Source organism: Strigops habroptila, chromosome 8, assembly GCF_004027225.2.
Source record: "Strigops habroptila isolate Jane chromosome 8, bStrHab1.2.pri, whole genome shotgun sequence".
Taxonomy (NCBI): Eukaryota; Metazoa; Chordata; class Aves; order Psittaciformes; family Psittacidae; genus Strigops; species Strigops habroptila.
Window position 1 is genome coordinate 43,640,995 of NC_044284.2, and position 16,456 is coordinate 43,657,450.

The 16,456-nt window shown below is 60.4% G+C and overlaps 1 protein-coding gene and 2 pseudogenes across 2 annotated transcripts; all 3 read left to right on the plus strand.

Moving 5' to 3' along the window:
* Window positions 1-67: 67 nt before the first annotated feature.
* Window positions 68-5,330, plus strand: LOC115612295 (dimethylaniline monooxygenase [N-oxide-forming] 5-like). Of its 2 annotated transcripts, XM_030496420.1 has the most exons (9): window positions 1,012-1,127; window positions 1,569-1,725; window positions 1,940-2,128; window positions 2,211-2,373; window positions 2,617-2,759; window positions 3,169-3,368; window positions 3,720-4,069; window positions 4,258-4,330; window positions 4,574-5,330. In XM_030496420.1, exons 2-9 carry the CDS (start codon window positions 1,594-1,596, stop codon window positions 4,917-4,919), a joined length of 1,596 nt encoding a protein of 531 aa, XP_030352280.1. In that variant the 5' UTR covers window positions 1,012-1,127; window positions 1,569-1,593; the 3' UTR covers window positions 4,920-5,330. The 2 variants fall into 2 exon arrangements, with proteins under 2 accessions (XP_030352281.1, XP_030352280.1); XM_030496421.1 differs by lacking the exons at window positions 1,012-1,127; window positions 1,569-1,725 and adding an exon at window positions 68-668.
* Window positions 5,331-5,437: 107 nt separating this feature from the next.
* On the plus strand, window positions 5,438-10,814 carry LOC115612303 (annotated as a pseudogene).
* Window positions 10,815-12,052: 1,238 nt separating this feature from the next.
* LOC115612296 lies at window positions 12,053-16,290 on the plus strand (annotated as a pseudogene).
* Window positions 16,291-16,456: the final 166 nt, after the last annotated feature.

Here is a 16,456-nt window from a genome sequence, read left to right on the forward strand (position 1 = left end):
CTCAGGGTAGTCACAGTGGCAAAGCTCAGTGCCACCCTCATCTCCTGAGTGCGGCTCCACCATTGGGTGGGTTGGGGGCACAGAGCGGTGATGGGGTTCCTGGCCACCACATGCCAGGGCTGCACGGCTGCTGGCCATCAGTGCACTCAGCATCCACAAGCTTTTGTTTTCCATGCCATGATCTGCCAAGTCTGCAGCATGGCCACTTCTCAGCCCTGAGCCCAGGAAGTCCCGCAGCAGCGTCGGCATTGTTAAGCGCTTACAGATCCTAATGAGCCCTTTGCGGGAGGAGGCGCAGGCAGGAGGTGTGGCATGGCAGCGGGGCGAACCTGTAGATCATAACTGGAAGAAACACATCTTGCGACAGCCCAGCTGATCTCAGTCAGGCTGGGGAAGCACCGGGACAGCCAACCACAACCAAGCGGCACCGTGCACCCCCTCTGTGACTCGCCAGGCTCCACACACCCCCAAGTGTGTTTTGCCCAGGGACAGGACTCCCCAGCATCCCTGCCACCACCATAGTCCTGCAGGACATGGCTGCCCAGAAAGTAGCCATCGGTGGTGCCGGTGCCTCTGGCCTGTGCGCCCTGAAATGCTGCCTGGATGGGGGGCTGGAACCCACCTGCTTTGAGAGGAGCAGAGGCATCAGGGGGCTTTGGCTCTTCGAGGTAAGCCCTGCGCCGTGCCAGCCTGCCCAACAGCAGCAGCACGGACAGGACATCTTGATAATCACAGACTTAAAAGTACAGAGCAGCATTTGTTTACTTGTCATTCACACGATGGGGTCTGGCTGCATCTCTGCCTGTCCTGCAACCCCATGTCCCTGCAGTGTCTCTGCACAGCACTTCCTGGAAAGGTGCCTGGGACGGCTACTTACCCCTCACCTCCGAACCTCTGGCAAGGGACGCTGCCGGAAAAGCCAAGCAGGCATCCGGAGCCAACCGGGTGCGGGCTTCCTCTCCCCAGTGTGGGAGGAGTGACCAAGTGGGAGGCCCCAGTCACCACCGACGTGCACCATAAAACCAGGCCAGCGTCTGGCGTCTCAGTTTGGGACAACTGAGCAGAGACCCTCACTGACTCCCTGCCTGCCACTGGCCTTCCCTGGGCTGCCGAACCCACAGCTGCAGGTCAGTGGAGGGGCTATCGGTGGGTGCCGGCACTCAGCAGGTGCCGGGGTGGCACCATAAGTATCTGCCCTGGGGAAGGGAGAGGGCAAAGTGCAGGTGCAGGGGCTGTGTCCACCGGGGTGGGAGCCATGGGTCCCCGCGGGAGGGCGCGGCACTCCGGCATGCCTCCATTGCTTGGACTTACCATGAGGGGAGGGTTTTCAAGGCTCCATAACACCAGCTAGCACTTCTCCCAGGTGTCTGGAGATAAACACTGCAGTGGTGAAAAACCCCAGCACTGACCAGCTCCCTGCTGGAGGTGGGGGGATAGCTGCACTCTCACAGTCCCAGACAAACCTCTGGGGGCTGCCCCTCAGCTTGGGACCACTTTGGAGCACAGGACCAAACTGTGCACAGCTGCACCCCGCGCCCCTCAGCCCTGTTCTCCGGCACTGTCCCCAGGCAGAGAACAGAGGTGGAGGGCAGCATGGCGAAGAGGGTGGCCATCATTGGAGGGGGCAGCAGCGGGCTGTGCGCCATCAAAGCCTGCCTGCAGGAGGCGCTGGAGCCTGTCTGCTTCGAGAGGAGCGGGGACATCGGAGGGCTCTGGAGGTTTGAGGTAAACCCTGTTGGCCACATGTCCTGCTGGGGGTCAGAACCACAGCAGCCAGGGATCAGTGGCTGCTGCTGGGGCGGCATGCAGCCTGCCGTGGCGGGGTCCTGAAGGCGAGCTGAGGGCAGGGGCTCCACATAAAGAGCCACCACATCGGCCCCAGCCATCCCTCCGCATCGTGGCCTACCGGACCACACAGAGCCATGCCCTGCTCCTGCAGGAGTGCCCTGAGGAGGGCCGCGCCAGCATCTACCGCTCTGTCATCATCAACACCTCCAAGGAGATGATGTGCTTCAGCAACTTCCCAATCCCCGAAGACTTCCCCAACTACATGCACAACTCCAAGATCATGGAGTACTTTCGCATGTATGCGCAGCACTTTGACCTGCTCCGCCACATCCGATTCAGGGTGAGAGCCACCAGGGTCCGGGCTAAGCGGCGCAGCAGGGCCAAGGCACAGGGTGCCTGACGCCTGCTTCTCCTCCACCCAGACCAGCGTGTGCCGCGTGTCCAAGCGTCCCGACTTTGCTGCCACGGGCCAGTGGGAGGTGGTGACGGAGAGCGAGGGGAAGCAGGAGGCGGCCGTCTTTGATGCTGTGCTGGTGTGCACTGGGCACCACACCGAGGCACACCTCCCGCTGAACACCTTCCCAGGTACTGCCCAGCACCCACGCATGAGGAGAGACCCCAGAAAGCTCGGCTGTGGCAGTCCCTGTTCTCCCTACCTGTTCTTCCTCCCAGCCTCAGCATTTCCCTGCCTTGAGTCAGCTCAAGGAGAGCTCCCATGCTCCCCAGGAAGGGTCTGGCTGGGCCAGGGACAGTCCCAACTCAGTACTTCAGGAGGTGACCCTCCAGCCCAGTGCCAGGAAGCCAAGCATCCCTCCTCCCTGCCCACAGGAATCAACAAGTTCAAGGGCCGCTACCTCCATAGCCGAGACTACAAGGACACTCAGGATTTCACAGACAAGAGGGTCGTTGTCATCGGGATCGGGAATTCAGGGGCAGACCTGGCTGTGGAGGTCAGCCAAACAGCCAAGCAGGTGAGCAGCAGGAGTGGGGTCCCGCTGGCCAGGGCAGCGCCCCGTGGGACACTGCCGGCTCCACAAGGACACCGGGACCAAGGTGCTGGCACAGCCACTGCTCCGTCCCGGCACTCACTGCAGTTGGCAATGCTGGCACCCACTAGCCCAGCCTCTGTCAGTTGAGACTCGATCCTGTATGGATACCCTGATTTCCATCTCTGAGCCCTGCACTGGGGCTGCTCCTGGGCTGCTCCCTACCTCCTGCCCCTGCTAGGTGCTGACCACCAGCTATCTCTGCCCTTCTGGCCTTTGCTGAGTGCTTGGGCAGCAGGAAGAGGACCTACCCTGGGGCAGGGACGTGTCTCCCCCAGCCAGCCCCTCAGGACCAGCAAAGCCTTCAGCAGGCAACGCTTACTTCCTTGCCCAGGTCTTCCTCAGCACCCGCCGTGGAGCGTGGATCTTCAACCGCGTTGGAGATCAGGGCTATCCCATCGACACCGTTGCCATCACCCGCATCAACGCGTTCCGGAAGAAACTGCTGAGCCATTCCATGGTTAGCAACTTTGTGGAGAAGCAGCTGAATGCCAGGTTCAACCACTCACACTACGGCCTGAAGCCAAAGCACAGGTGCCAGCAAATGCTCCCCCTGCCCAGGAAGGACCCTCTGCCTCTCGCATGTCCAGCACTGCTCAGCCATTCCCATCCTCCCTGTGCCCAGGCTGGGGCCAGGGCAGCAGCCCTAGAAACCTGGTTAATAGCTGTGTAGTGCCCAGGCAATGCTCCAGGGAGCCACCACAGCCCCTTCCAGGGAACCTTGGTGCAGTGCGGTGGCAGCTGCCAAGCACCCCTGAGGGAACAGCCCCACTGGAAATGAGCATCCCTGGGGAACCACATCCCCACAGCAGGGAGCCATGGCTGGAGCAGGACTCAGAGCAGAGACACCCACCCCAGCACCCTGATGGTTCCTTGTACTTTCAGGGTCTTTGACCAACACCCGACCATCAACGATGACCTGCCCAACCGCATCATTTCGGGAAGGGTGCTGGTGAAGCCAAACATCCAGGAGTTCACAGAGACGTCTGCCATCTTTGAAGACGGCACCAGGGAAGACATTGACGTTGTGATCTTCGCCACAGGATACAGCTTCTCTTTCCCCTTCCTCGAAGGCTGCGTGAACGTGGTGGAGAACCAGATCCCGCTATACAAATTCATGTTCCCCCCTGATCTGGAGAAGCCGACGCTGGCTTTCATTGGCCTCATCCAGCCTCTGGGTGCCATCATGCCCATCTCTGAGCTCCAGTGTCGCTGGGCCACTCGCATCTTCAGGGGTAAGCGAGACAAACCTGCCCTGTGGCTGTAGCCCAAGCATGCACTCCTGGAGCCGGGGTAAATGGTGCCCAGCCATGCCTGGGAGGCAGCAGCTGGCTGTGCCATCCTGGCAGTAGCCAATGGCGTGGCCAAATTACATCCCAGCCACTGTTGCCAGCACTCCCATGCTGTGGCTTATCCTCCCTAGGGTTGAACAAGCTTCCCCCACAGTGCTACATGGAGGCGGACATCAAGCAGAAGAGAGAAGCGATGGCAAAACAGTAAGATCCCCCTGGGAACAGGGAGGGGGCTGTTTTGGGTACAGGTGATGGTGGGTATCTGTCCTACGCTGGGCTGTGTCCAGGCACACTTGGCCTTGCCAACAAACGGCAGGGACGTGCTCAGCTGCTCTAACCCCACCCTACTGATCCTTCCCAATGGTGGTCCATCCAGTACCACCTTGCTGGTGTGCGAGGCATCTGCTGGCTCTGCCACCAGCACCTGCTCACCCACCCTGCCCACAGGTACGTGAAGAGCCAGCGGCACACCATCCAGGTGGATTACATCCCCTACATGGACGAGCTCGCCTGCCAGGTGGGGGTCAAGCCCAACCTGCTCACCCTCTTCCTCAGCGACCCCAAGCTGGCGCTGGAGGTTGCCTTCGGGCCCTGCACGCCATACCAGTACCGCCTGCGGGGCCCGGGCAAGTGGGCCGGTGCCAGGGACGCCATCCTCACCCAGCGGCAGCGCATCATCAAGCCCCTGCAGACGCGGCATGTGGAGGAGCACCTGTCGGCTCCCAGCATGCCCCTCCTCTTCAAGCTGGTTGGAGCCGTGGCCGTCCTTGCCATCGGTTTTGCCTACTTGTAGGTGCCCCACAAGTGTGAGAAGGGATGTGCTGGCGGGGCGAGCTGTTCATCCCCTGACCCATAGTAGCCTGTGCACCCCAGTGCTGGCAGGATCCCTCCTTCTGCCCCGCGTGGCCCCGCTGTGGCCAGACCACAAACCCAAGATGCACAGAGCCTCCCCAGCTCGTGAAATAACACCCCAGTGCCCGGTCTGCGCCCTTCCCCGGGAAGCCACAGCCAGGGACAGAGGAGGAAACCTGCTCACACACATAGTAAAACCCAGTTCCTCTCAGCCTGCTCTTTCAACCCAGTAGGGACATGCCACGTTTTTCTGTCGCCTCTAACCCAGCCATGCCGCCACTGCCGCACTCACACAAGAGCTGAGCGGCAAAGGCACAGCAGACTCCCTAACTGGATAAACGTGTTAAACAGAGACAGGCGTCTGTCCCGTCACTGGCTCTACCATTATCTCCTGCATTCCCATGGGTCTCACACGGGTTTGGGATCAGCATCATGACAACATCCTAGGGCAGCACAGGCTGCACACATTCACACGTGTGCACATGCGTGTATCCACAGCAAAATAGCCTCACTCAGGGCGTGTCCCGCCACAATAGTCACAGTGGCACAGCTCAGTGCCACCCTCATCTCCTGAGTGCAGCCCCACCATTGGGTGGCTTGGGAACACAGAGTGGTGACAGAGGTTCCTGGCCATCACATGCCAGGGCTGCACGGCTGCTGGCCATCAGTGCACTCAGCATCCACAAGCTTTTGTTTTCCATGCCATGACCTGCCAAGTCTGCAGCATGGCCACTTCTCAGCCCTGAGCCCAGGAAGTCCCGCAGCAGCGTTGGCATTGTTAAGCGCTTACAGATCCTAATGAGCCCTTTGCGGGAGGAGGCGCAGGCAGGAGGTGTGGCATGGCAGCGGGGCGAACCTGTAGATCATAACTGGAAGAAACACATCTTGCGACAGCCCAGCTGATCTCAGTCAGGCTGGGGAAGCACTGGGACAGCCAACCGCAACCAAGCGACACCGTGCACCCCCTCTGTGACTCGCCAGGCTCCACACACCCCCAAGTGTGTTTTGCCCAGGGACAGGACGCCCCAGCATCCCTGCCACCACCACAGTCCTGCAGGACATGGCTGCCCAGAAAGTAGCCATCGTTGGTGCCGGTGCCTCTGGCCTGTGCGCCCTGAAGTGCTGCCTGGATGAGGGGCTGGAACCAACCTGCTTTGAGAGGAGCAGATTCATCGGGGGGCTCTGGCGCTTTGAGGTAAGCCCTGCGCCGTGTGAGCCTGCCCCACAGCAGCAGCGCGGAAAGCATTGGGATTTATCATTGGCAGCTAACAAAGCACCTTTCCCCTGCTTTGCATATGTGTGGCTGTCCGGTTTCCCAGGAAAACCACACGAAAGACAGACTGCTGTGGTAGCAGGATGCTGGTGTCCTGGCTACATGGGACCTGTCTCCTTCCCACCAGCAGCAGGACAGACCCTTTCTTTCCAGTCTCATCCATCCCTTCCCCTGCTGGTTTGTTCTTTGTCTCCTCCAGTCCTTCCCTACCCATCCTTGTCCCATCTGACCCCACTGTCTATCCCGGTCCCTGTCCTGCCCAGGCCTTGTCTGGAAGTCCCACTTGTTCCTCTCCCTACTTCTGTGGCACTCACCCATTCAGAAGCACCGAGCGCTTCCTCCTCTATGCCTTGGCTCTCCCTTCATCAGGGGAAGCACCAGAGCTCATTTCTGCCCCCACCTAATGAGGCTGTTTGTTGACTTTTCCCCTGAGAACCCACGAAGAAGACAAGCCTTCCACAATGTCCTGATACACAGTGGGATAGCCGGGGGGGGGACACCACACCAAGCCAGCACAGGGTTTGGGGTGGCCCAGTTACAGTCCACTGGTTCTGCCCATGGTGGTTCAGAAACGGGCCTGGGAGAGCAGAGCCAGGGCAGCAACACCCAGCTGCTGGGGCAGAGACTCAGCAAGCAGGAGTGGTCGCTTTACTGGAAGTGACAGATTTGGCTCAGGAACTGGTGACACCTGATGTGGCAACTGGGGCAATGACACCATGGACAGCTTTGGGAACGCCCTACCTCATCAGAGACAGCGGTGGGAGCAGGGAAACTGAGGCACAAGACCCCACCGCTGTCTTGATGAATGGTAACTCCACTGTTACCACTGATCGCCCTCACCAATACAGAGTCCTCTTCCGTCTTTTGTGGGGTGGGCAGTCACATCTATAGGAGAGTGCTGGGTGCAGGGACAGGTGCAATCACCCGTGGCTTAACCCTGCACCCACAGGCACAGTGAGGCACCAGGCAGGCAGCCCTGGGGTCCCTGACCAGTGCTGAGCTGTGCCCCGCTCCTGCAGAAGCACCCTGAGGAGGGCCGCGCCAGCATCTACCGCTCTGTCATCATCAACACCTCCAAGGAGATGATGTGCTTCAGCAACTTCCCAATCCCCGAAGACTTCCCCAACTACATGATCATGGAGTACTTTCGCATGTATGCGCAGCACTTTGACCTGCTCCACCACATCCGATTCAGGGTGAGAGCCACCAGGGTCCAGGGTGAGCGGCACAGCAGGGCCGGGGCACAAGGTGCCTGACGCCTGCTCCCCCTGCACCCAGACCAGCATGTGCCGTGTGTCGAAGCGTCCCGACTTCGCTGCCACGGGCCAGTGGGAGGTGGTGACGGAGAGCGAGGGGAAGCAGGAGGCGGCCGTCTTTGATGCTGTGCTGGTATGCACTGGGCACCACACCGAGGCACACCTCCCGCTGAACACCTTCCCAGGTACTGCCCCACGGACTGCTCACTTGGTCCTTGACACCCCTGGGACCACCCTCCTCTCCAGCTTAGTCCCCACTCAACCCTGGCTACTGCCAAAATGCTTCCACAGGGTAACACACCAGGCGGGCTTGCACGAGCGTGCTGCTATCCCACCCATCTTGGCGGTCTGTCCTAGGTGGCTCATGCTGTGCCATCAGCACCTGACCAACATGTCCTGCTGGCAAGTGTCACTTCTGCCAGCTCACCTCTCCCGCCAGCGACTGGCTCCCCGAGCTGCTGGCCATGCACCCGCTGGGCCCTCCAGCTCTGTGGCAAGGCTTGAGAGCTTGGTGCTGGCGCTGGTCTTTTACTCTTGGTGCCAGGCAAAAATGCCCGGATGGCTTTCAGCCGTGGAGACCCTCTTTGGCTGGGGAACAGGCTGGAGCACACCGTCACCGGGTGGATGGTGTGCCATCTGGCAGGATGGCACAGATCCCGGCTGCTCCTCTGCCCCAACACCTAGCACCAGGCAGGAACTGCAGGAGGATTCTGGGATGGGAGCATGGAGGTCTCCAGTCCAAGCCCTGCTGCAAGCCAGGCCAGCCCCAAAGCCAGAGCAGGATGCTCAGGGCCACACTGAGCGTCTCCCAGGCTGGAGATGCCACCACCTCTCTGGGCATCATTCCAGGGCCACACTGCTGCTGTTGGTCACTCTGGCCCCAACCTGTTCTCAAAACACACGACCAGTCTGAGCAGGGGGACAGCCACCCCCTACCTCACATCCCTGCCTAGCACGGCTTCTCTCTCTCTTCCAGGGCTGGAAAAGTTTGAGGGCTGGTACCTGCACAGCCGGGACTACAAGAGCCCACAGTCCTTCTCAGGGAAGCGGGTAGTCGTGGTTGGCAGTGGGAATTCAGGCATCGACATCGCGGTGGAGCTGAGCCAGGCAACTGAGCAGGTGTGCCGGGAGAGCCACCAGGACCGAGCAACCCCCCACCATCCCCTGCAGGATCCTCTCTCTCCAGCACCTGGCCACAAGCACCCATCCCCTCTCGATGGGGGTGGCTGTTGTGGTCCCAGCAGCTGTGCTGGCATCCCTGTTCAAGGAACATGGCGAGACCCCAACCCGGTCCTGAGGATGCTGCCACATCACCACCTCTCCTCTGCTTCCTTCCAGGTCTTCCTCAGCACCAAGCGTGGGACCTGGGTGCTGCACCGGGTAGCAGATGGTGGGTATCCCTTTGACTTTTCCTATCTCAGCCGCTTCACACAGCTCTTCCAAAGTCTGCTGCCTCAAAAAGCCATCAGTTTTCTCCTGGAGAGGAAGCTGAATGCCCGCTTCGACCATGAGCTCTATGGCCTGCGGCCCCAGCACCGGTGAGTGCCCTGGCAGCAGTCCAGCTGCCTGCCCCATGCTGTCCATCCTGCTGCCTGTCCCACTGCCCGGGCACACGCAAGGTCTGCCTTCCAGGTTCCTTGACCAACACCCGACCATCAACGACGACCTGCCCAACCGCATCATTTCGGGAAGGGTACTGGTGAAGCCAAACATCCAGGAGTTCACAGAGACGTCTGCCATCTTTGAAGACGGCACCAGGGAAGACATTGATGCTGTGGTCTTTGCCACAGGCTACACTTTCTCTTTCCCCTTCCTCGAAGGCTGCGTGAACGTGGTGGAGAACCAGATCCCGCTATAAAAATTCATGTTCCCCCCTGATCTGGAGAAGCCGACGCTGGCTTTCATTGGCCTCATCCAGCCCCTGGGTGCCATCATGCCCATCTCTGAGCTCCAGTGTCGCTGGGCCACCCGCGTCTTCAAGGGTAAGCAAGGCAGCTTGAGGGAATGCAGATGCGCTCCCCCAGACATGGCAAGGCTGAGTTGTTCAGCTGGTGGCATCCCTTCACACACTGCTTTCCCCCACTCACCTTTTTATCTTCATTTTGCTTCTTCATGGGGACAAAAACCAGCCTTGCATGTCGCAACGGGCCTAACACTCATCTTCTCTTGTGGGAGCCACTAACAGGTCCCATTGCCTGCAAACCCCCTTCTCCCTTTCCTTTTCTGCTGTTACTTTCTTCGCCTATGCCTCCTACTTTGCTCCTGACGTGGTAGCATGTCCCTGAAGCCTCAGAGGTTTCCATGTGCAAGCAAAGGCCAGGCTGGGCTGCAGAGCCAGCCAGACTGTGATAGGAGCACAGCCCTTCCTCCCAGCTACAGCCTCCTCTTCCCCAGGGCTGCAGGACCTGCCGCCCTCCACTGACATGCTGGCTGATGTCATGCAGACCAAGGAGAGAATGGCCAAGCGGTAAGGAACCGGGGCAGGCATCGGCCCTGCCACTGTCACCCATGTGCCCACCTGCCAAACCTGCCTGCTCTCCCTGCCCACAGGTACGTGAAGAGCCAGCGGCACACCATCCAGGTGGATTACATCCCCTACATGGACGAGCTCGCCTGCCAGGTGGGGGTCAAGCCCAACCTGCTCACCCTCTTCCTCAGCGACCCCAAGCTGGCGCTGGAGGTTGCCTTCGGGCCCTGCACGCCATACCAGTACCGCCTGCGGGGCCCGGGCAAGTGGGCCGGTGCCAGGGACGCCATCCTCACCCAGCGGCAGCGCATCATCAAGCCCCTGCAGACGCGGCATGTGGAGGAGCACCTGTCAGCTCCCAGCATGCCCCTCCTCTTCAAGCTGGTTGGAGCCGTGGCCGTCCTTGCCATCGGTTTTGCCTACTTGTAGGTGCCCCACAAGTGTGAGAAGGGATGTGCTGGGGGGGTGAGCTGTTCATCCCCTGACCCATAGTAGCCTGTGCACCCCAGTGCTGGCAGGATCCCTCCTTCTGCCCCGCATGGCCCCGCTGTGGCCAGACCACAAACCCAAGATGCACAGAGCCTCCCCAGCTCATGAAATAACACCCCAGTGCCCGGTCTGCGCCTTTCCCCGGGAAGCCACAGCCAGGGACAGAGGAGGAAACCTGCTCACGCACATAGTAAAACCCAGTCCCTCGCAGCCTGCTCTTTCAACCCAGTAGGGACATGCCACGTTTTTCTGCCACCTCTAACCCAGCCATGCCGCCACTGCCGCACTCACACAAGAGCTGAGTGGCAAAGGCACAGCAGACTCCCTAACTGGATAAACGTGTTAAACAGATACAGGCGCCTGTCCCGTCACTGGCACCACCATGATCCCCTGTGTGCCCATGGGACTCACATGGGTTTCAGATCAGCCTCATGCCAACACCCCATAACAGCACAGGCTTCACGCATGCAAATATGAGGCAAAACAGCCTCACTCAGGGTAGTCACAGTGGCAAAGCTCAGTGCCACCCTCATCTCCTGAGTGCGGCTCCACCATTGGGTGGGTTGGGGGCACAGAGCGGTGATGGGGTTCCTGGCCACCACATGCCAGGGCTGCACGGCTGCTGGCCATCAGTGCACTCAGCATCCACAAGCTTTTGTTTTCCATGCCATGATCTGCCAAGTCTGCAGCATGGCCACTTCTCAGCCCTGAGCCCAGGAAGTCCCGCAGCAGCGTCGGCATTGTTAAGCGCTTACAGATCCTAATGAGCCCTTTGCGGGAGGAGGCGCAGGCAGGAGGTGTGGCATGGCAGCGGGGCGAACCTGTAGATCATAACTGGAAGAAACACATCTTGCGACAGCCCAGCTGATCTCAGTCAGGCTGGGGAAGCACCGGGACAGCCAACCACAACCAAGCGGCACCGTGCACCCCCTCTGTGACTCGCCAGGCTCCACACACCCCAAGTGTGTTTTGCCCAGGGACAGGACTCCCCAGCATCCCTGCCACCACCATAGTCCTGCAGGACATGGCTGCCCAGAAAGTAGCCATCGGTGGTGCCGGTGCCTCTGGCCTGTGCGCCCTGAAATGCTGCCTGGATGGGGGGCTGGAACCCACCTGCTTTGAGAGGAGCAGAGGCATCAGGGGGCTTTGGCTCTTCGAGGTAAGCCCTGCGCCGTGCCAGCCTGCCCAACAGCAGCAGCACGGACAGGACATCTTGATAATCACAGACTTAAAAGTACAGAGCAGCATTTGTTTACTTGTCATTCACACGATGGGGTCTGGCTGCATCTCTGCCTGTCCTGCAACCCCATGTCCCTGCAGTGTCTCTGCACAGCACTTCCTGGAAAGGTGCCTGGGACGGCTACTTACCCCTCACCTCCGAACCTCTGGCAAGGGACGCTGCCGGAAAAGCCAAGCAGGCATCCGGAGCCAACCGGGTGCGGGCTTCCTCTCCCCAGTGTGGGAGGAGTGACCAAGTGGGAGGCCCCAGTCACCACCGACGTGCACCATAAAACCAGGCCAGCGTCTGGCGTCTCAGTTTGGGACAACTGAGCAGAGACCCTCACTGACTCCCTGCCTGCCACTGGCCTTCCTGGGCTGCCGAACCCACAGCTGCAGGTCAGTGGAGGGGCTATCGGTGGGTGCCGGCACTCAGCAGGTGCCGGGGTGGCACCATAAGTATCTGCCCTGGGGAAGGGAGAGGGCAAAGTGCAGGTGCAGGGGCTGTGTCCACCGGGGTGGGAGCCATGGGTCCCCGCGGGAGGGCGCGGCACTCCGGCATGCCTCCATTGCTTGGACTTACCATGAGGGGAGGGTTTTCAAGGCTCCATAACACCAGCTAGCACTTCTCCCAGGTGTCTGGAGATAAACACTGCAGTGGTGAAAAACCCCAGCACTGACCAGCTCCCTGCTGGAGGTGGGGGGATAGCTGCACTCTCACAGTCCCAGACAAACCTCTGGGGGCTGCCCCTCAGCTTGGGACCACTTTGGAGCACAGGACCAAACTGTGCACAGCTGCACCCCGCGCCCCTCAGCCCTGTTCTCCGGCACTGTCCCCAGGCAGAGAACAGAGGTGGAGGGCAGCATGGCGAAGAGGGTGGCCATCATTGGAGGGGGCAGCAGCGGGCTGTGCGCCATCAAAGCCTGCCTGCAGGAGGCGCTGGAGCCTGTCTGCTTCGAGAGGAGCGGGGACATCGGAGGGCTCTGGAGGTTTGAGGTAAACCCTGTTGGCCACATGTCCTGCTGGGGGTCAGAACCACAGCAGCCAGGGATCAGTGGCTGCTGCTGGGGCGGCATGCAGCCTGCCGTGGCGGGGTCCTGAAGGCGAGCTGAGGGCAGGGGCTCCACATAAAGAGCCACCACATCGGCCCCAGCCATCCCTCCGCATCGTGGCCTACCGGACCACACAGAGCCATGCCCTGCTCCTGCAGGAGTGCCCTGAGGAGGGCCGCGCCAGCATCTACCGCTCTGTCATCATCAACACCTCCAAGGAGATGATGTGCTTCAGCGACTTCCCAATCCCCGAAGACTTCCCCAACTACATGCACAACTCCAAGATCATGGAGTACTTTCGCATGTATGCGCAGCACTTTGACCTGCTCCGCCACATCCGATTCAGGGTGAGAGCCACCAGGGTCCGGGCTAAGCGGCGCAGCAGGGCCAAGGCACAGGGTGCCTGACGCCTGCTTCTCCTCCACCCAGACCAGCGTGTGCCGCGTGTCCAAGCGTCCCGACTTTGCTGCCACGGGCCAGTGGGAGGTGGTGACGGAGAGCGAGGGGAAGCAGGAGGCGGCCGTCTTTGATGCTGTGCTGGTGTGCACTGGGCACCACACCGAGGCACACCTCCCGCTGAACACCTTCCCAGGTACTGCCCAGCACCCACGCATGAGGAGAGACCCCAGAAAGCTCGGCTGTGGCAGTCCCTGTTCTCCCTACCTGTTCTTCCTCCCAGCCTCAGCATTTCCCTGCCTTGAGTCAGCTCAAGGAGAGCTCCCATGCTCCCCAGGAAGGGTCTGGCTGGGCCAGGGACAGTCCCAACTCAGTACTTCAGGAGGGTGACCCTCCAGCCCAGTGCCAGGAAGCCAAGCATCCCTCCTCCCTGCCCACAGGAATCAACAAGTTCAAGGGCCGCTACCTCCATAGCCGAGACTACAAGGACACTCAGGATTTCACAGACAAGAGGGTCGTTGTCATCGGGATCGGGAATTCAGGGGCAGACCTGGCTGTGGAGGTCAGCCAAACAGCCAAGCAGGTGAGCAGCAGGAGTGGGGTCCCGCTGGCCAGGGCAGCGCCCCGTGGGACACTGCCGGCTCCACAAGGACACCGGGACCAAGGTGCTGGCACAGCCACTGCTCCGTCCCGGCACTCACTGCAGTTGGCAATGCTGGCACCCACTAGCCCAGCCTCTGTCAGTTGAGACTCGATCCTGTATGGATACCCTGATTTCCATCTCTGAGCCCTGCACTGGGGCTGCTCCTGGGCTGCTCCCTACCTCCTGCCCCTGCTAGGTGCTGACCACCAGCTATCTCTGCCCTTCTGGCCTTTGCTGAGTGCTTGGGCAGCAGGAAGAGGACCTACCCTGGGGCAGGGACGTGTCTCCCCCAGCCAGCCCCTCAGGACCAGCAAAGCCTTCAGCAGGCAACGCTTACTTCCTTGCCCAGGTCTTCCTCAGCACCCGCCGTGGAGCGTGGATCTTCAACCGCGTTGGAGATCAGGGCTATCCCATCGACACCGTTGCCATCACCCGCATCAACGCGTTCCGGAAGAAACTGCTGAGCCATTCCATGGTTAGCAACTTTGTGGAGAAGCAGCTGAATGCCAGGTTCAACCACTCACACTACGGCCTGAAGCCAAAGCACAGGTGCCAGCAAAATGCTCCCCCTGCCCAGGAAGGACCCTCTGCCTCTCGCATGTCCAGCACTGCTCAGCCATTCCCATCCTCCCTGTGCCCAGGCTGGGGCCAGGGCAGCAGCCCTAGAAACCTGGTTAATAGCTGTGTAGTGCCCAGGCAATGCTCCAGGGAGCCACCACAGCCCCTTCCAGGGAACCTTGGTGCAGTGCGGTGGCAGCTGCCAAGCACCCCTGAGGGAACAGCCCCACTGGAAATGAGCATCCCTGGGGAACCACATCCCCACAGCAGGGAGCCATGGCTGGAGCAGGACTCAGAGCAGAGACACCCACCCCAGCACCCTGATGGTTCCTTGTACTTTCAGGGTCTTTGACCAACACCCGACCATCAACGATGACCTGCCCAACCGCATCATTTCGGGAAGGGTGCTGGTGAAGCCAAACATCCAGGAGTTCACAGAGACATCTGCCATCTTTGAAGACGGCACCAGGGAAGACATTGACGTTGTGATCTTCGCCACAGGATACAGCTTCTCTTTCCCCTTCCTCGAAGGCTGCGTGAACGTGGTGGAGAACCAGATCCCGCTATACAAATTCATGTTCCCCCTGATCTGGAGAAGCCGACGCTGGCTTTCATTGGCCTCATCCAGCCTCTGGGTGCCATCATGCCCATCTCTGAGCTCCAGTGTCGCTGGGCCACTCGCATCTTCAGGGGTAAGCGAGACAAACCTGCCCTGTGGCTGTAGCCCAAGCATGCACTCCTGGAGCCGGGGTAAATGGTGCCCAGCCATGCCTGGGAGGCAGCAGCTGGCTGTGCCATCCTGGCAGTAGCCAATGGCGTGGCCAAATTACATCCCAGCCACTGTTTGCCAGCACTCCCATGCTGTGGCTTATCCTCCCTAGGGTTGAACAAGCTTCCCCCACAGTGGCTACATGGAGGCGGACATCAAGCAGAAGAGAGAAGCGATGGCAAAACAGTAAGATCCCCCTGGGAACAGGGAGGGGGCTGTTTTGGGTACAGGTGATGGTGGGTATCTGTCCTACGCTGGGCTGTGTCCAGGCACACTTGGCCTTGCCAACAAACGGCAGGGACGTGCTCAGCTGCTCTAACCCCACCCTACTGATCCTTCCCAATGGTGGTCCATCCAGTACCAACCTTGCTGGTGTGCGAGGCATCTGCTGGCTCTGCCACCAGCACCTGCTCACCCACCCTGCCCACAGGTACGTGAAGAGCCAGCGGCACACCATCCAGGTGGATTACATCCCCTACATGGACGAGCTCGCCTGCCAGGTGGGGGTCAAGCCCAACCTGCTCACCCTCTTCCTCAGCGACCCCAAGCTGGCGCTGGAGGTTGCCTTCGGGCCCCTGCACGCCATACCAGTACCGCCTGCGGGGCCCGGGCAAGTGGGCCGGTGCCAGGGACGCCATCCTCACCCAGCGGCAGCGCATCATCAAGCCCCTGCAGACGCGGCATGTGGAGGAGCCACCTGTCGGCTCCCAGCATGCCCCTCCTCTCAAGCTGGTTGGAGCCGTGGCCGTCCTTGCCATCGGTTTTGCCTACTTGTAGGTGCCCCACAAGTGTGAGAAGGGATGTGCTGGCGGGGCGAGCTGTTCATCCCCTGACCCATAGTAGCCTGTGCACCCCCAGTGCTGGCAGGATCCCTCCTTCTGCCCCGCGTGGCCCCGCTGTGGCCAGACCACAAACCCAAGATGCACAGAGCCTCCCCAGCTCGTGAAATAACACCCCCAGTGCCCGGTCTGCGCCCTTCCCCGGGAAGCCACAGCCAGGGACAGAGGAGGAAACCTGCTCACACACATAGTAAAACCCAGTTCCTCTCAGCCTGCTCTTTCAACCCAGTAGGGACATGCCACGTTTTTCTGTCGCCTCTAACCCAGCCATGCCGCCACTGCCGCACTCACACAAGAGCTGAGCGGCAAAGGCACAGCAGACTCCCTAACTGGATAAACGTGTTAAACAGAGACAGGCGTCTGTCCCGTCACTGGCTCTACCATTATCTCCTGCATTCCCATGGGTCTCACACGGGTTTGGGATCAGCATCATGACAACATCCTAGGGCAGCACAGGCTGCACACATTCACACGTGTGCACATGCGTGTATCCACAGCAAAATAGCCTCACTCAGGG

Excerpts from the sequence above, each read along its gene's own strand:
- LOC115612295 (XM_030496421.1), top strand. The coding sequence starts at position 534 with ATGGCTGCCCAGAAAGTAGCCATCGGTGGTGCCGGTGCCTCTGGCCTG. Across the intron at positions 2,129-2,210 it reads TCCGCCACATCCGATTCAGG|ACCAGCGTGTGCCGCGTGTC; the intron begins GTGAGAGCCACC and ends TCCTCCACCCAG. Across the intron at positions 4,331-4,573 it reads AGAGAAGCGATGGCAAAACA|GTACGTGAAGAGCCAGCGGC; the intron begins GTAAGATCCCCC and ends CCCTGCCCACAG.